The sequence below is a fragment of the Gymnogyps californianus genome, chromosome 16, assembly GCF_018139145.2.
Source record: "Gymnogyps californianus isolate 813 chromosome 16, ASM1813914v2, whole genome shotgun sequence".
Taxonomy (NCBI): domain Eukaryota; kingdom Metazoa; phylum Chordata; class Aves; order Accipitriformes; family Cathartidae; genus Gymnogyps; species Gymnogyps californianus.
Window position 1 is genome coordinate 13686772 of NC_059486.1, and position 16121 is coordinate 13702892.

Below are 16121 nucleotides of genomic sequence, written 5' to 3' on the forward strand. Positions count from 1 at the left end.
AGTTGAGGCTGGTCAAGAGTTTATCAGGCTCAATTGAAAGTATGGAACACACTGGTTTTGCAGGCACCCGTTATCAAAACCTAAACACTACGAACTATAAAGTACATACAAAACACATTCAAACATTAACTAATGTGATACACTCAAACCAGAGCAAAGAGGTCATAGGAATTGACCTGTTTTACACAGCTATGCTCAATTCACTGACCTGGAACAGCCTTTAATTAGGCATTTCCACTCTTAAAACAAACATAGAAATAATGCCCTTTCACATAAATAAGAGATTTGCAAATAAGTTTTCCAAACAAAATACAGCAGAGCAAAAACCCTTGAATCCATGACGTGCTTACAGAGAAATTATCCATATACGCCTTTCAAATATGGCATGGAGCCTAAAATGTCCGAGGTATTGGCATTTCTGTACTTTGGGCTTTCCTAAGAAAACAGAAACTACAGTCGAAAAACACATTTGGAATCACTTCACTTCGGCCACCATGTTACAGTTGTGTCCTGTACAAGCTCCCACAACTTGCTGTATTCCAACTGCTGAGCATGACTAAACTAACATACAGAAAGTCTTATTCGTAGGAGGCTGTTCACAGGGGAATGAAGATAAATATGAAGATGCAGTAACGGGATCTAAGCAAACAGCACAGGCACACTCAAACATCCAGTTCAAACAGTAACAGCACATTCTGACCTGTTTCAAGGGAAGACCTAATTCCTTTAATGGATTAACTCCTCCACCCTCAAAGTCATTTTGCCTGTCACCTCCTAGGCTGATTCTTACCAAATACTTACAAATGTGCAAATTTGTGGCCTTCAACTGATACTAACAACGCTCCCTACTTGGCAAGAACATTGTCGCTGTCTTCGCATGACCTGCATGCTCTCTGTCTCCAGGATTAAAAAATAATAATCCTATCTCCACAGAATAATTCTAGAGCCGAAAAAGCATCAACCTGTCTTTCTGCCATGTAGAAAGGGTACCTATATTTATTTCCCTGGTAAGATCCACTAGACAGAGGCAATGCGTTATATCATTATAAACAAACTTGTGGTCCCATAACAGTCAAAGAAAGCAAAGCCCGATATCATTTTAAATGAGGAGTGTTACAGATTGCACCATCCTTAATCCAATTTAGGCAGGAGCAGAGAGGGCTGAAGCCCCCAGCCTTCAAAGCAGCAACTATTTAGTTGCTTTGCAAGAAGAGCCTGAATCATGCAACACAGCTACTGAGGTGGGCAGTAGTGTAAAAATTAAGTGTGGCTGGGCTACTGGAAGATGTCCAGATTCAGCACAATCTCCATCAGCAGAAATTCTGAAGAGTTACGACAATAAAAGAAAAGTTGTTTCCCCAAGAAGCAACCCTGAGGGAGCACAGCACCTGCTCTTCCATGTACTGGAATCTCCACTAAGCTCCATCAGGGAATTGAAACCCACCTCTGGCTACAGTCAGAGGCAAAGAAGTAGGTTACTGAACCGCAGGTGAAACCTGCCAGGAGAGATCAGAAAAACAGAAAAATATTTTTCCAAGAAAGCTAACAATAGCCAAAGTCAGTATGACTCTGATGAGAAGTGGCGAACCGACAGCCCCCGAGACCCAAGTCCTTTCTCCTTTTCCCCGGTACAGCACAAGTGATCACTGCACATACTTCCTCATAGTACATTTTTCATCAGTCTGGATGGGTCAGTTTCTGGAAAATTAAGTGCATTCAGTCCCTAGCCTTTCTTTTGCCACAGCAAATAAAGAGGTCAATACGGGGTTTAGATGTGAAGAATTGTTTTACAGAGAACTGCTAGTCAAACACAATTCCAGTGATTCCAAAAACAGTTAAGTTAACAAGTGATACCTGAAGGAATGAAGAACGTATAGCCTTGTTTCAGCTCAATTCTTTGGCATCGTTCCACCCTGTCTCCCAGAAAGATATCACTTTGCTTTCCTGAGAGAACCCATTCTTCATAAAGTTCTAGATTCTGCAGAGTAGGCGGAATCAGCCAGAAGATCTAAAAATAAAACAAAGATTTAACTATTACCAACAGTCAACAAAAATAAATAGCTGAGAGATTCCAACAAGGTTGTCATGTGTTAGACAAATGAACGCGTAACACCAAGCCTGCTTTCTGCATAAAACACATGTTTTCCAGGTGTTGTACACAGGGGTACACAGCAGACACCAGCAGCAATTAGTCCATGTGCTGGAAGTGGCAAGATAACTGTCAGTTGTCATCTCTCTTCCATGAAACATCTTACTCAGAAGATGCCTGCACAGTTTACTTTCAGTTCAAAACAGTGTGTTGGTATAGTATAACTTCATTGGACTATATAGATGAACAGTATCTGTACCACAGAGATGTTCAATCTGCTGTATTTGTTTCAGTTCCCACCATACGCTGTCTATACCAGAATTGGGAAAAGCAATCTAAAACAGTAAAGATGTGAATGTAGCCATACACGCTGTATATTTTAACGCTTCTGTATCCTGTAATATTTCAGTTCCAGCATAGTGTGCATATGCACACTAAAGGACCATGGAATCTCTAAAAGGAAACAGAAGCTCTAGCTACAGAAGGAGACTTGCGAGGGCACTCTGACCCAACAAGGGTACACACAGCCACATACTCACTGCAAGACACTTCTAAACCATGCAGCAATAGCAAGCCTAAAAGCATCACCAACAGCAAAAACCACATTTGATATTTCAAATAAATCACTCGTTTGTTTCATAAAGGTGAATGGTGTCCTTCTAGTTCAGCAAACTCCGTGTACATTAACAAAGCTAGCTGAAATAGACTGATCACTGACCAGCGCCCCTGCCCCCCCCCCCCCAAAAAAAAGAAAAGAAAGAAAGAAAAATAAAAGAAGGCAACCTCTCCCTTCCATAAGCGGCACAGAGAAATAAAAACAAATATCAAACAAGGTTCACCTACCTTCCCCCCACGGAAAACGTGATACCACACTGAAGTGCCACCAAAATCAATATGAAAATCAGTGAAGCATCCTTTCACACTCATCAAACAGTACCTGTAAGCAGAGTGAAGGACAAAAATGAATCAGGCTGAAACAGTATTTTTCATGTCTTAATTTGCAGAGGTTAACTGCATGTGCGATACTGTTTCCACCAATTAAGTTTCTGCATTTATAATACTGGGATTTGTCTCACGAAGTAACTGTAACTAGGTTTCTGCTGAAAAATGCATATCTCCACGTTTGAGTTTGCCATTCATACAACTGGAATGAAAGCTTTCAGAGTTAAGGAATGGAAAAACATTAAAAGTTATGCTGTTCAGAAATATTTCTTATGCCACTGCCAGTCCCCGGGGTGATCTGTTTAATGCTCTCCTTCACCGCTTGACAGACATAACCTTCACCAAAAGTTGTACACAAATTCCTTCAAAGAGCAAAGTTTTGAAAAATCTAATTTGCTTATAAATCCTCCTGAACGTTCTTTACCTACTTGCCACTAATGCCATTTTTGCAAGGATTGGGGGACAGAAACCTCATTTGGCAAATTAACTCCTTTTTGATCACATTTCTAGGCATTTCTGCATCAAAATACATAAAGGAACCAGCTGGCAGCATCACTAAGTATCAAATCCACTATTTTTTATGCCGTCTTGATTCAGGTTTTCAAAGCAGTTTAAAGTCGGCATCACTGGAAAGAGATACAAGAGCTCTCGTCTCGCTGCACGAATCTCAAGCCTCCAGCCACCATCTGTAACTAATGGCCGAATTACAGCCGCCCTTCTCACTATAGGCACCTTTGCAAACGCAGGAAACACACACCACTTAACCCACTAACCTCTTTTCCTTGTTCCGGTCTCCGTTTCATGGCCTTTTTTTTTTTTTTTTTTTTTTTTTTTTGGAGGGGATTATGGAAACAGTACCAGAATGGGATTTGTAAAAAAAAAGAAAAAAGGTTTCATTTAACTGTGTCTTTTTCTCATCACATTCAGGTAGAGAGAATCTCAGCAGTATGCAGACGGCGTGCAAAAGTCCCTCTAGATGATAGGCTGGAAAGGACCTTACCATGTGTCTGCAGAAGGCTGGCAAATCAGAGAGACTATAGGTACATAAGAGCCCGCTGCCTAGCAACCACATCCCGAGCCGGAGTTGACAGAATGATACGCAATGCTGTCATGAAGACAGTCAATTTGTGGGCTTCAAAAAAGGTCCTGCGCCTTCATCTCACAATTAAAACCTCTCCTTGTGCAATTACACGTCTCTCCTCTTGCCCACTCTGGATTTTTTTTTTTTTTTAAATCCTTCAGAAGCAGGAAGAGAGCTTTTTCTGCCCCTGGGGTATTTCAGATGCTTCAAAAATCACAGCTAGCCAAGAAGCTGTCTAGACTCTCAATATGCTCCATTTCAAAATATGAGTCCTTCCCTCCCAAACACATTTTTTTTTTTAATTTCTCCTTTTATGTTTTCTCTACCAAGATGTTGTTGATTACAAGTCAGATAGAATTTAAAAACAATAAAAGAAGCCCAGAAAGGAAGTTGCCTTTCTTCCAGCCAAACTGCAAAAAGTCACAGATTGAAAAATTGCTCATAAAACAAAAAAACAACATGGAAATTCTCAGTTTGTGGGCAGTGTTGAGTATTAGAGGTTCATGTTGTTTTAAAGTAAAAAATTCAAATCCTTATGGAATCAATTATTTTCGGTTTCCAAAAGGTCAGATGTAAAATACATCACACTAACAAGAATTTTCTAAGACAGTGCTACCTACCGACAATTACCCGTTCATATTAAGACATTCTGAAAGAGCATAAATGGCCTAAGCATTAGCCGGTTTTATTTATTCCTCAGTAGTCAATAATCTAAACTTGAAGCTGTCAATCTGTTTGTGTTCAGAGAAGAAATAATAGGATTGAATTCTCTGTCAAATCAAAGTGCTTAAAATTTAGTTTTGTGAGAAAACACCAGGGCAGATATAACTGTGAACACACAACTCTTTTTTTTCCTTGTTTTTCCCCATTTTCCCTCTGTTTTCTTGAAACTCCTCTAAACACAACAATTTCCATTCCAGTAAAGATGGTTTCAGTGAAAGAGCCACATATGGTGATTAATAAAAACCTACAAAGCATTTGGAAAAAAACAGTTTTTCTTTCCATCCACAAACGAGCCGTGCCATTTAATTTCTGCTGTTAATCTTACAGGGCTGCTTTTGTCCAACCCCAACAGCTACCGAAAGGCTCAGGAGCCTGAAAAAGCGATCTTCCGCCATATAGCAATCTCCCTTGTTGCCAGAGTCTGGCACAATGCCTTTGCATTGACCTCTACAGCTTCCTCTTCCAATGTACACCGCAGTCACATGGTCCCAGCACAGCTCCATGCCACAGCTAATCTTATACACCGCTCGGCTCCAACCTCAGCAAGCGGCTTCTCATCACTAACAGCTGCTAATCTGGGGAACAACTCAACTTTTCAGGTTTTTCCATAACAAAACAAAAAAAAAAAAAAAAAAGAAGAGAGAGGGGAAAAAAAAAAGCCATAACACAGCATCCATGTTGAAAGAAATCTAGAAATTACATCCCACTGCGTGCTCTGGTCGCAGCTCTCTGCCTTCAGCGCTCTGGGCCAGAGCAGGTAAAGTGGGTTACAGGAACACAATCCCAAGTAGGGCACGGGGAGACAATCTGACCAGAGTTACACCCTGAAAACACAGGTGATGCAAAAGATGCCCCAACTTCAATTGTTTTTCACAACTGCTACCACATCCAATCCCTGCATACTCCACTTCATCTCCCTGCACAGCCTCATTTAGGGTTTTAAAACATGCAGCTGCTTGTAATCTGTTGTGGGGGAGCTTCCCTTCCCCACTGAAGAGTTTGTTTTATGCTCTCCACAAGCCTGAAATTGTTCAAGTTAATGTATTGTTATTTTGGAGGAAGGATTTGCGGTGTGGGGGAAAGGGGAACTTTCCCCCAAAAATCTGGGGAATTTTGTTAGAGAAACGATGTGAAGAAATATGGAGTAACCTGCAAACTCACAAGGAAGAACAAACACGGAGATCCCCAAAAAAGAGAGAGGGAGATGATACAAATGAAGCTAAACCAGTAAGCAAACGCAGAGAGCTGGGAACACAGAAACAACACAGAGACACCGCTCCATAAGCCAGCGCAGATACCACACTCCCAGGCAAACCCACAATGCACTCGCCACGCATAGCTACAAACCCGCAAGCAAACAGAGAAACAAAGACAGCGACAGACACGCCGGGATGCGAACGCACACACGCGCAGGCACACACACACAAGGCAGGGGAACGCAGAGGCGCAACGTACATGCACATGAACTCGGGGGAGACGCGCGAGCACACGCAGAGGCAGCATTACCCTGAGCTTAGCTCCTTTTCTCTCGCAATAGGTACAGCGCACCATACGGCTCTATTCCCTCTGGCATTGCAAGGGCTCCCCTGCCACTGAGCTCAGCCCATAAACCACTCCCAAACCCCAGCAGAGGCTTCTGTTTTTTGTTCGGGCCAATGAGAAAAGTATAGCTCACTCTTCCTTCCTCCCAGGAGCAGCGCCGGCTGGTTGAAATCCCTAAGCCTGAAACCGAATACCACAAACCCATGAGCCAACTGCAAGTGCCAAACCGGGGAAAAGGAGCAGGCCCTGCTCTGTGCCTTGGCTCGCTCGCTCTCTCCTCTCCCCCAGGCGGGAGAGGTGCTCCCAGGCGTCGGACGAGGAAGGCTGCGGCGGTCCCCGGCAGCATCCCGGCACCCCGGGGTCCCCTTCTCGCAGGCCTCGCCTCACAGCATCTGGAAGCGGGAGCTGGAAGGACACAGCAGGAAACAATAGCTACCTTTGGGCGACTCCGCACGCTAACGGCCTGACCCGCACTGAGCAACACTCCCACACTGAGGCCCTGTAACTGAAAGCCACAAATTACGCCGCAAGACAAAAGAAACCATTGTCACCCGGGAGACACGGGGCCAGCCCGCCCGGCCCGTCTCCCGCCCCACCCCCGCCCCACTCGGCCGCCCCGGCCCCCGCAGCCAGCGGCCCCCCGCCGCGGGGAGCGACCGGCCTCTCCTCGGCAGGGAAGGCCCAAGGGCTTCTCCTCGGGGAGGGCCCCGGCTCCCCTCTCAGGGAAGAGCCCGGGCTTCTCCTCAGGGAGGGTCCCTGCAGCACCCACCTCCGGCCGCCGGGGCCGGCTCTGCCCATCGAGGGGCCCTTCCACAGCCCAGGCCAGGCTGGGACGCACGTCCGCGGCCTTGCCGGGGACCAGCCTCCGCCACCGGCCCCACAGCCGTCCCACAGGCACAAACGCACCCGGCCCCCTTCCCCTCCTCAGGAGCGGGGCAGCCCGGCTGTGGTAACCAGCGCTTCCAGCCTGAAGTAAAAGCAAACCCCCACCTATCAAGACCAAATAGTAACTAATCATTAAACACGGTGCGTGCACCAGGCGCTTCAAAAGCGCATGAAAGACCCGGCTCCTGCCCTGAGGGGGTTACGATCTGAGTCAGTCAGACAAGAACAACACCCGAGATAAGAGAAAGCCTATTTTCTGCGAGGCACCAGAGATTTTGTGAAGCGACTGCAAATTACACTCTCAGATCCCACTGGGACCAAAGTAAGCGGCAACACTTTCCTCGTCCCACCCTTGTCCCGGTCCCATCCGAGGTGAAACACCAAGCTGCGGTGTGCGTGGGGGGGGTCACACCTGAGCATGCCGCTGCCACGATTTGGGACTTCGCAGGGAAAGCGTTATTTACCTTCCAGCTGTCGGATTTTGGCATTAACAGCCCACACAGAGGATCAGCAGAACTGCACCCAGCTACCATCTCAGGCTGCCTGCAAACCTCGTTGCTGAGGCGTATGTTCAGCTAGCGCTGGGAAGGTTACTTTTGAACTTTAAGAATGAAGAGGCCTCTTTTTTTTTTTTTTTGATTGGAAGCTTAAATTTCTGAGAAAGCACCCACCACCGCAAGGAAATGAACCAAGCTGCCAATTCACAGCGAGCTGGGCCCGTCTGCCCCTGGAACAGCATTTTGGTATCGGTGAGAACACGACTCGTTCCTCCATCCTTGTGACATGGCTGTTCAGCTCCAGGCTCACCACAAACCATTTTAAATGCTGGTGCTAATTTCAGTTACACGTGTGATGCTGCAAGTCCTCCAAGCTCTACACAAAGGAGGATTTGAGGCTAACACACTGACTTGAAGACATTAAATTTTATTTACTTTGCTAGCTTGGAAAGTTTTAATGAGAACTTGCGCTTATTGGTCTAATGTTCTTGTACTTAATTGTATTTATAGAGCGGTTTTGTATCGAAAGCAATTCACAAATGACATACAAAGTGCATACGAGTATCTCACATGCATAAAACAGTGCCAGGTTGTGTTGTGGGACCTGCGAGCTGCCTCAATTCAAAGGGCAATCTCTGTCTCCAGAGGCACACCCTCAGCTTCTAATTAGACCACAGCTCAGCAGAGCATTTTAGCATCTGTTTAAATCCATCCCTACTTAGTAAAGGAATGAATAGAAAGGAATGGATGGCTGAATAACAGCCTAGGAGAGGGAAATGGGGCTGAGTACATGGTAACAGAGCATCATCCTTTTGTGAACAGGTAGATGTTTCATACAAGATACTCCATCCTTAATTGAAGTTCAGCAGCAATATAAAGACCTATTATAGCAATGCTTAGATATTTTAAGTAATAGGAAGAATTCTGAAAGCAAAAAGGGTGTTGTAGTGCCTGAAACTTTCATTTTAATTTGTTCCACAGCACAAACATTATCAAGTTCTTAGAAGTGCCTGTTACTATTTCTATAGCCATCATGTCCTAGCACCGCAGCTATTTCACTGCCACTGCTTTGCATATAATCTCGCAAGGCTATGAACACAAAACCTAATAAAGAGGATAATAATTTGAGCAGGGCTATCTGTTTTGATAAACGAGAAATCAAATTAGTACTTTTTTTTTTTGTTTGGTTCAGGTTCAGCTGTATCCAGATTGCTTCAGTCCTGGTTGAATTTAAACAGAAAACTAAATCTGAGCTTGTTTTGAGCTACCTGAAAATGGTTATGGTGCACCATGACGAAAGGAAGCAGTTCTGACCCCAGTTCAGTTTCCTTTTGTCACAGTTTCCTACCCTTAGGATTTGCAGTACCACAGACATCCGAAGTGATATAACAAGCTCCTGCCCCTAAAAGCTGATGTTAGAACAGCACTGCCTTTTCCTCCTGCCCTGGCTCCTGGTTACACAGCACGCTGCCCGCTCTCAACCAGGCTCCCACGTTTATGAGGCCCTTCGCAGGAACTTGCACCCAGGGACATGAAAGAGGGGAGGCAGGAGCAGGCTTCCTCGGTAGCAATGAACTGCTCGCTCTGCTCACCCGGTGTCTTGTGGCCCTGCACCTTGCATGAACTGCAGAACGGGTTTGTCGATGATCCCACTGCTATGTTTTTTTCACACTTCTGCACTGCCCTTCAGTTGGCGCAAGCATTTATGCAGCCGTGTGGTGGCTTGGATGGCCTGAAAAGTAACCAATTTTTCTTCTTTATTTCTGAGTTGGTTTTCAGCCAGACCAGGCCCCAGTCCAGTTTACTCTGCAGCTGCACAACAGCGTGTTCTAGCAGTGAGGATGGGACAATGTGGGCATGGGACTGTTTTTTCAGGGGCAATGCCAACTTATACCAGTTTGAAGTTTGTCACACTACAACCTCAGCTAGCCATCCCCTTAATTTCTCATGTTGTCTTACTGCTTAAGAGGTAGGACTTGGAAAGTTTTACATATTTTTGACATAAACCGTTTTCCCACTTAATTCAGTCCTCTAAGGCTCCTATTAGGTAAGTAGTCCTTTACTTACAGACAGAAAAATAACCTCATTACCCAGAATTTTTCAAAAAAAGTTAATGGTGCAAGTCCAAGTGAAAGCCAGGGCGGTCTCCAGAGCGCGTAGTGCTCCTGGTAACCGAAGCAGTGCAGCAGATGGAGCGTTCTCTAACTTCACTCCCAGCACGGAACTTGACGTGCAGGAGCCAAGACAGACATTTGTGTCTGGTAATGCCATCTGTGTCTGCAAAACCGCAACGCTTTCGCTGGAGTGCTTTTTGTTTGTAGGGAACACGTTAATGGTGGGTATCGCATACCGCAAACTCTTAGTATTATGAGAACGCTAAGAACAAGAATGAAATGAAACAATCCCATTTCTGAGCAACAACAGTCATTAATAAAGCATATGAATATTGACGATTCGCATAAAAGAATGGGCAGCATGAAACAAGTGACAGTACTGACATTGAACTCCACAATTGAACACGATCTCTTTAATAAGGGCTTATACCCTCTGGGTACTCACAGCAATAGCTGAGACTAGCATCTATACAGGAAAGGCTCGATCTGAATTTCGAAAGATGGAGAAAGCTAATCTCTTGAGGAGTTCATATTTAAACTGGACAAGTTCATGGAAGAGAAATCTCCCGAGAGTCACTAAGCACACAGAAACCACTTCCACCTCAGGATAGCCGCTGCCTGAACTGCAGACAGTGGAAGTTCACAAGATAATTTTAAGGGGCGGCATCATTTTACGCTCACACCGTTCTTACACTCCTCCCAGGGCATCTACGACAGCACCCAACAGCAGACAGGTTACTGAGCACCACGGGTCTTTGTCCTGATCCAGTACAACTTCTCTTGTGCTCCTAGACTATCAATGTTTGTTACTGCTTTTATCTTTGTTGCTTCTTCAGACTGATGAGGGTTTTGTGCTAACAGTGCTATAAATCAGCTTTCTCTAGTCTTTATGCTAGATGATGCTCACTAGCAACATCCTCATCACTCCAGCCACATCACCCTTGCCTTTAACTCTCATGCATTGTAACTCCTTTTCCCCACATCAAACTCTATTGTCACATTTCAAGCGCTTACAGTCTTTCACTGTTTAGCTTCCCTCTACCTATCACAGCTACTAGTTTATCAAGCTGTCAACCTCCACCTTCACTTTGCCAGTGACAGCAACCTCAATGGCTCTGTGTCTGCTTCTTCATCAGGCATCTCCTTTCTTTCTAGCAGGCCATCCCCCACACATGGGAAAAGCTCCATGTCAAAATCTGTTGAATTGCTACTTCTCTAAAATCCCTCTTTGAAACCTACCATCTGGCATTTCATGATGCAAGTAGTGAACTGCAAGAATATACTCTGCTTTTTCTGCTAAATTCTGTTAGTCATGTTGCTACCTTATCCTTTAAACCATCTCTGCCTTGCTTTGTTTACTTGCTACATTTTGTTCAGCATCTGGAGTGTGCCTGCTCTAGGAAAGGGATCATTTTCTTTACTTCTGTCGTGGTTTAACCCCAGCCAGCAACTAAGCCCCACGCAGCCGCTCGCTCACTCCCCCCTGGTGGGATGGGGGAGAGAGTCGGAAGGGTAAAAGAGAGAAAACTCGTGGGCTGAGATAAAGACAGTTTAATAGGTAAAGCAAAAGCCATGCGTGCAAGCAAAGCAAACTAAGGAATTCATTCACTAATTCCCATTGGCAGGCAGGTGTTCAGCCATCTCCAGGAAAGCAGGGCTCCATCACACGTAACAGTTACTTGGGAAGACAAACGCCATCGCTCCAAACGTCCCCCCCTTCCTCCTTCTTCCCCCAGCTTTATATCCTGAGCATGACATCCTATGGTATGGAATATCCCTTTGATCAGCTGGGGTCAGCTGTCCCGGCTGTGTCCCCTCCCAGCCTCTTGTGCACCCCCAGCCTACTCGCTGGTGGGGTTGTGTGAGAAGCAGAAAAGGCCTTGACTCTGTGTAAGCACTGCTCAGCAATAATGAAAACATCCCTGAATTATCAACACTGTTTCCAGCACAAATGCAAAACCTAGCCCCATACCAGCTACTATGAAGAAAATTAACTCTATCTCAGCCAAACCCAGCACAACTTCTTACCTTGTACAATCCATGAATCCTGAAGCCCTGAATCATGATTCAGTTTCTTAGCTCTAGCAGGTTATAGATAATGTTATTTAGTAGACTAACCACTTGGGAAGCAAGTTGCCTGGCTTCTATTTTCTGCTCTGCCACTGGCTTATTGTGTGACCTTAGGCAAGTCACTTAGGACATTTCCAAATGCATATGTGAAATTTGGCACTCCTATCCATATCTAGTTACCCTAACAAGCAGCTTACTCTTTTCAGAATGATAGAGTATCTTTAGCTTCCACCGAAATCAATGGTGCTGAGTGTATCGTAGGACCAGGCCTCCCCATGATGCCTGCAACAGAGGCTCTTCTATTATGGAGACCTTTACCTTCCAAAATGTTTATTTTTACAGAATGAGAGTAAATGCTGCATATCACTTTCTGACTGCACACTCCTTTGTATATGTTAGTAGCAATCTATTTTAGACATTACAGTTTGGAAAGAGTTCTGAGCGATTTGCAAAACACTAGAGGCTGGTTCAACAGCAGAGCCTGGGATGCCGCCAGCATTAGGGCTGGCCAATAGAAAATGCCTCTAGAACAGAAACAGCAGCGAAGGGCTTCCAGGATTATATGGTGTTCATCAGCCATACAGGTCAATAGCTATTATATCATTAGCAGTAACCCCTATCTCAGTTGTACTAATTCCCATGAAACTTACAGTGCACATTTTCAGGCCCCCAAAATAGTTCCTTTTTCCAATCATTATATAAAAAGTTTCAAGGAAGACACTGAAACAGAAGAAACAGTGAGGTGAGGTTATGCTATCACAACTTGCCCAAAAACTAGAGCCGAGATAGGCAGAAGCAGGACAAACTGCTCTTGCGTTCGGTCTCAAACCTGCACTGAGTGGGTCCTCTGAAACAAGAAACACAGCCTATATTGTCAGTCCAATTTGATCTTGCTGTAGAAAAAGTCAACAGAAAAGTAAACTGGCATGAAGGACAGTGACGGAGTTTTTGGGGAGACACACACCTATTAAAAATGGACTTCAAGTTCATTTCACAAAACATCTCTCAGCTAATAACTTTTCAGCCATTAGTATTTTAGAACCTGGGAAGGATCTGAACCCAGCCTACAGAAGGACTTTGACTACACTGTGTGAACTGTATGACATTATCTGTATCTTGTGAAACGATTTCTTTGGGTAGCTCTTTTGGAGAATTTACTGTTTAAGGTCAGTCTGCCATTTTCAAAACAGAGTTGCTCAAAACTGAAAAATAAAACCGCACTTTTTGAAGAGATTTGATTAAAGATTGTATTCAGCAAACTGTAAAAGGAATTAATCAAGGAGGTCAAGAGTAGAGCTTTTTAAAGACTTAAACAAACTTACTTTTTCACTTTGGGGTATTTCATCTCTGAAATAGCATTGGTAGCATCCGTCTGTCTCTCCTTCAAATGCTGTGGCCACATATTATCCACCCAGTCAACTAAGTCCACCTGAAAGCCCCATCAAAATCAACTGTTAGTTACCGAACACATGGTAAGATATACTCCTGTTGGCTAAAACTCTAACAATGACAGCAGCAGCAGACGCTCACGGACAGCAACCACCTTGCTGTCCAGCAGAAGTCCTCTGGACCCAACTTGTTAAGGTCCACCACTTCAACACAACTCAGTCCTTTGCAACCCAGAGTAAGGAGAGTTTTGCAGTCAATTTAACTGGGTGCAATTTCTGTCCTGTGGGCACCTGTGAGCACCTTCTCTTGCAGCATCACCTGCTGTCTGTATTCAAATGCATTTTTGTAGCCAGCAGCCTAGAAATTGCATTTATGAACATTAAAATACAAACATAAAAGAGATTATACTATTCCAATACCTTACATTTCAAGGAACATTAACACCATTGTTCTGGCCAAATTCTGATTTGAGTAATTGCGTTATCGCCTACTGTGCACTTCCTTCATCATTCTACTTGGGTATAAAATTCACCAAAGTTCTTGTCCCAAAGCCAAACTTTTAGGAAGTGTGGGCAGGAGAAAGCAGCGAAAGCCGAGCAATTGGAAACATACTGCCAGCAAGGTGAGGAAGAGATGGAAACTGAAGATTGTTCAGGGACGTTGAAACACAGCTCCTGCGCTGGGTGCCAGAGCACGAACTGCAATCTGTCCATCACAGCCACAGCAAGGACAAGCCTGTGACTCATTCTTTGGTCTGTTTTATGATGGAGCCTGTGCTAGATATCCTTAACACTCCCTTCTGGTTATGCAAGTGGATCACACGTGTCAGGTTTCAAAACAGGAGAAAACACCAGTCAACTTGGGAAGTCCAACAAGGCAGGCTGTAGTGCTGCGTTTGGCCACAGTGTGGCTGTACATCCCGACCCAGCTCAAAAAATCGTGATGTGTGAATGAACCTCCATTTATGGGTCAATAAGGACTGCAAGATCTATCCTAGGCGTTGGTGATAAAGCTGTCCTCTGACTGTGTGCAGCAAGAATGGAGAAGTCCAATTCAGTCATGGTTAGCACCCTACTTAGCCTCCTGACTGCTAAATCTTTTTAAAGGCCCACCCAAGGATGTTGTTTGTGTGAGTCAACTCAACTGTTTCCCCTGTTATGGAAATCCTCTGGGGATACAGTCAGCACATGAAATTCTTGCAGATTGGGGCTGACCCCTATCTATTTCTCCATCTGCACCAGGTACTGTTGATAACATACAGTACTTTGAGAAGAGGCAAAAGCAGATAATGCAGCCAGTAGAAATAGGACCAATTCCATGAATATCACAATTGTATGTGAAAACAAAATTGATGGTTACTGCCCTGATTCTGAAATAATTCCCACATCCTGATATTGCAACCCACAGTCTTTACGTAACAGGGAACATGAATCAAGTATTTCTGCCTTATGTGGGCCCAAAGAGCTCTGCAGAATTCAAGGGAACCACTTACACAAATACAGTATTCCACTAGAATCTGACTTTATGTACTGGACTTCCTTCAGCATCCACTTCCCCAGCACCCTCTCTTCTATTCCCAAGTACCTAATGGGAATGCAAATCTCTCTTTCAGTGAGATCTAAATATTCCTGGTCTTACAAATGATTGTGCACTCAGGCCATATTAAACAGATATGAAGCATTTACACGTGGTAACAGGTACCTAATTGCATTCTTCAGTTCTGAGCACCCAGGAAATTTGCACAGATGTTTTAAAAGCTCATTGAGCATGATGTGCTTGGGAAAACTGGGATCAGCGGAACACCAGGAACTCCCCAGAGCACTTCCAAACTGTCCGCTAGTGTCTGAATGACAGCAAAAACCTGCACAAACTTCTAAATATGTGCTTAATAGTCAGTTTGTGATATGTGCGTAACAGAACACAAGAGTCTACTTAAGAATTACTTCTACAAATCAGCAATTAGAGCTGCCATCTATTTTTGACCTGTTCAGACAGAAGTGTGGTGTTTATATTGTCTGCATAGGCAAGAGATGTCCCCAGTGAAAAAACTGCTGGTATAACTAGAATAGCATTTAGAAATGAGAAGGAGAAAAGTGTCTGAAAACAGAACATCATGGAGCTATAGTTTCACACCCAGCAGTGCCTTGAGCATCCTGTGCCACAAGCAGATACGGAGGGAACAAGCAGCACAAGCATTCTACTTTGAGAAGTCCCTTTGTTCCCTGATCAACCAGGACCGATGCCCAAACTCTCTGCCAAGTGTCCTGAGGAGACACTCTGAAACCTCCAATTCCATTTCCTCCATCACTGTGTATTACTGAGTTGATGCTCTAACCCTCACCCACACATGGCTACATTTTAGTGATAAATGAAATCATCTTTATTAATAAGGTCACAGTTTCACTGCCGGTGACTCCATTGGGAAACAAAATCACAAGAGCCTTCTACCTTTAAAAAATGTGTACAAATCTACCCCCTTCCTCTGACACTGTGAATTCTGACATAGCAGTGATTATGCTGATTTAATTATGTATAAATTTCTACATTTAATACATGTGTTGTCAACTTTTTTGCTTTGGAGCCCCCTGAACATTTTTTAGTTAATAGGAGGGTTCATCTGTAAGGAATTGAAGCTTCCTGATAATTTAAGCTTCCTTAGAGGAGGAAAAACAATAGATAGGTATTTAATTCTGGATGGAATTTCCCCTAAATACCTTGAGAGGAACTGGGTATCTGTGCAAATTGCATGATTAAGAGCTCATCAGGTACCTAATTCCTCTAAATTAAGT

General features: G+C 44.2%; 1 protein-coding gene across 4 annotated transcripts in view; it reads right to left on the reverse strand.

Moving 5' to 3' along the window:
• Positions 1-16121, reverse strand: part of KDM2B (lysine demethylase 2B) — a 119747-nt gene that overhangs the window by 73241 nt on the left and 30385 nt on the right. For 3 of the 4 annotated variants that reach the window (XM_050907025.1, XM_050907026.1, XM_050907024.1), the window contains exons 6-8: positions 13266-13372; positions 2933-3026; positions 1855-2008 (exon numbers count right to left, since the gene is read on the reverse strand). In XM_050907025.1, the coding sequence (XP_050762982.1) occupies positions 1855-2008; positions 2933-3026; positions 13266-13372 (355 nt within the window). Of the gene's footprint in view, positions 1-1854; positions 2009-2932; positions 3027-6341; positions 6383-13265; positions 13373-16121 lie in introns of those variants that run through there. The other variant, XM_050907027.1, reaches the window with a different exon arrangement.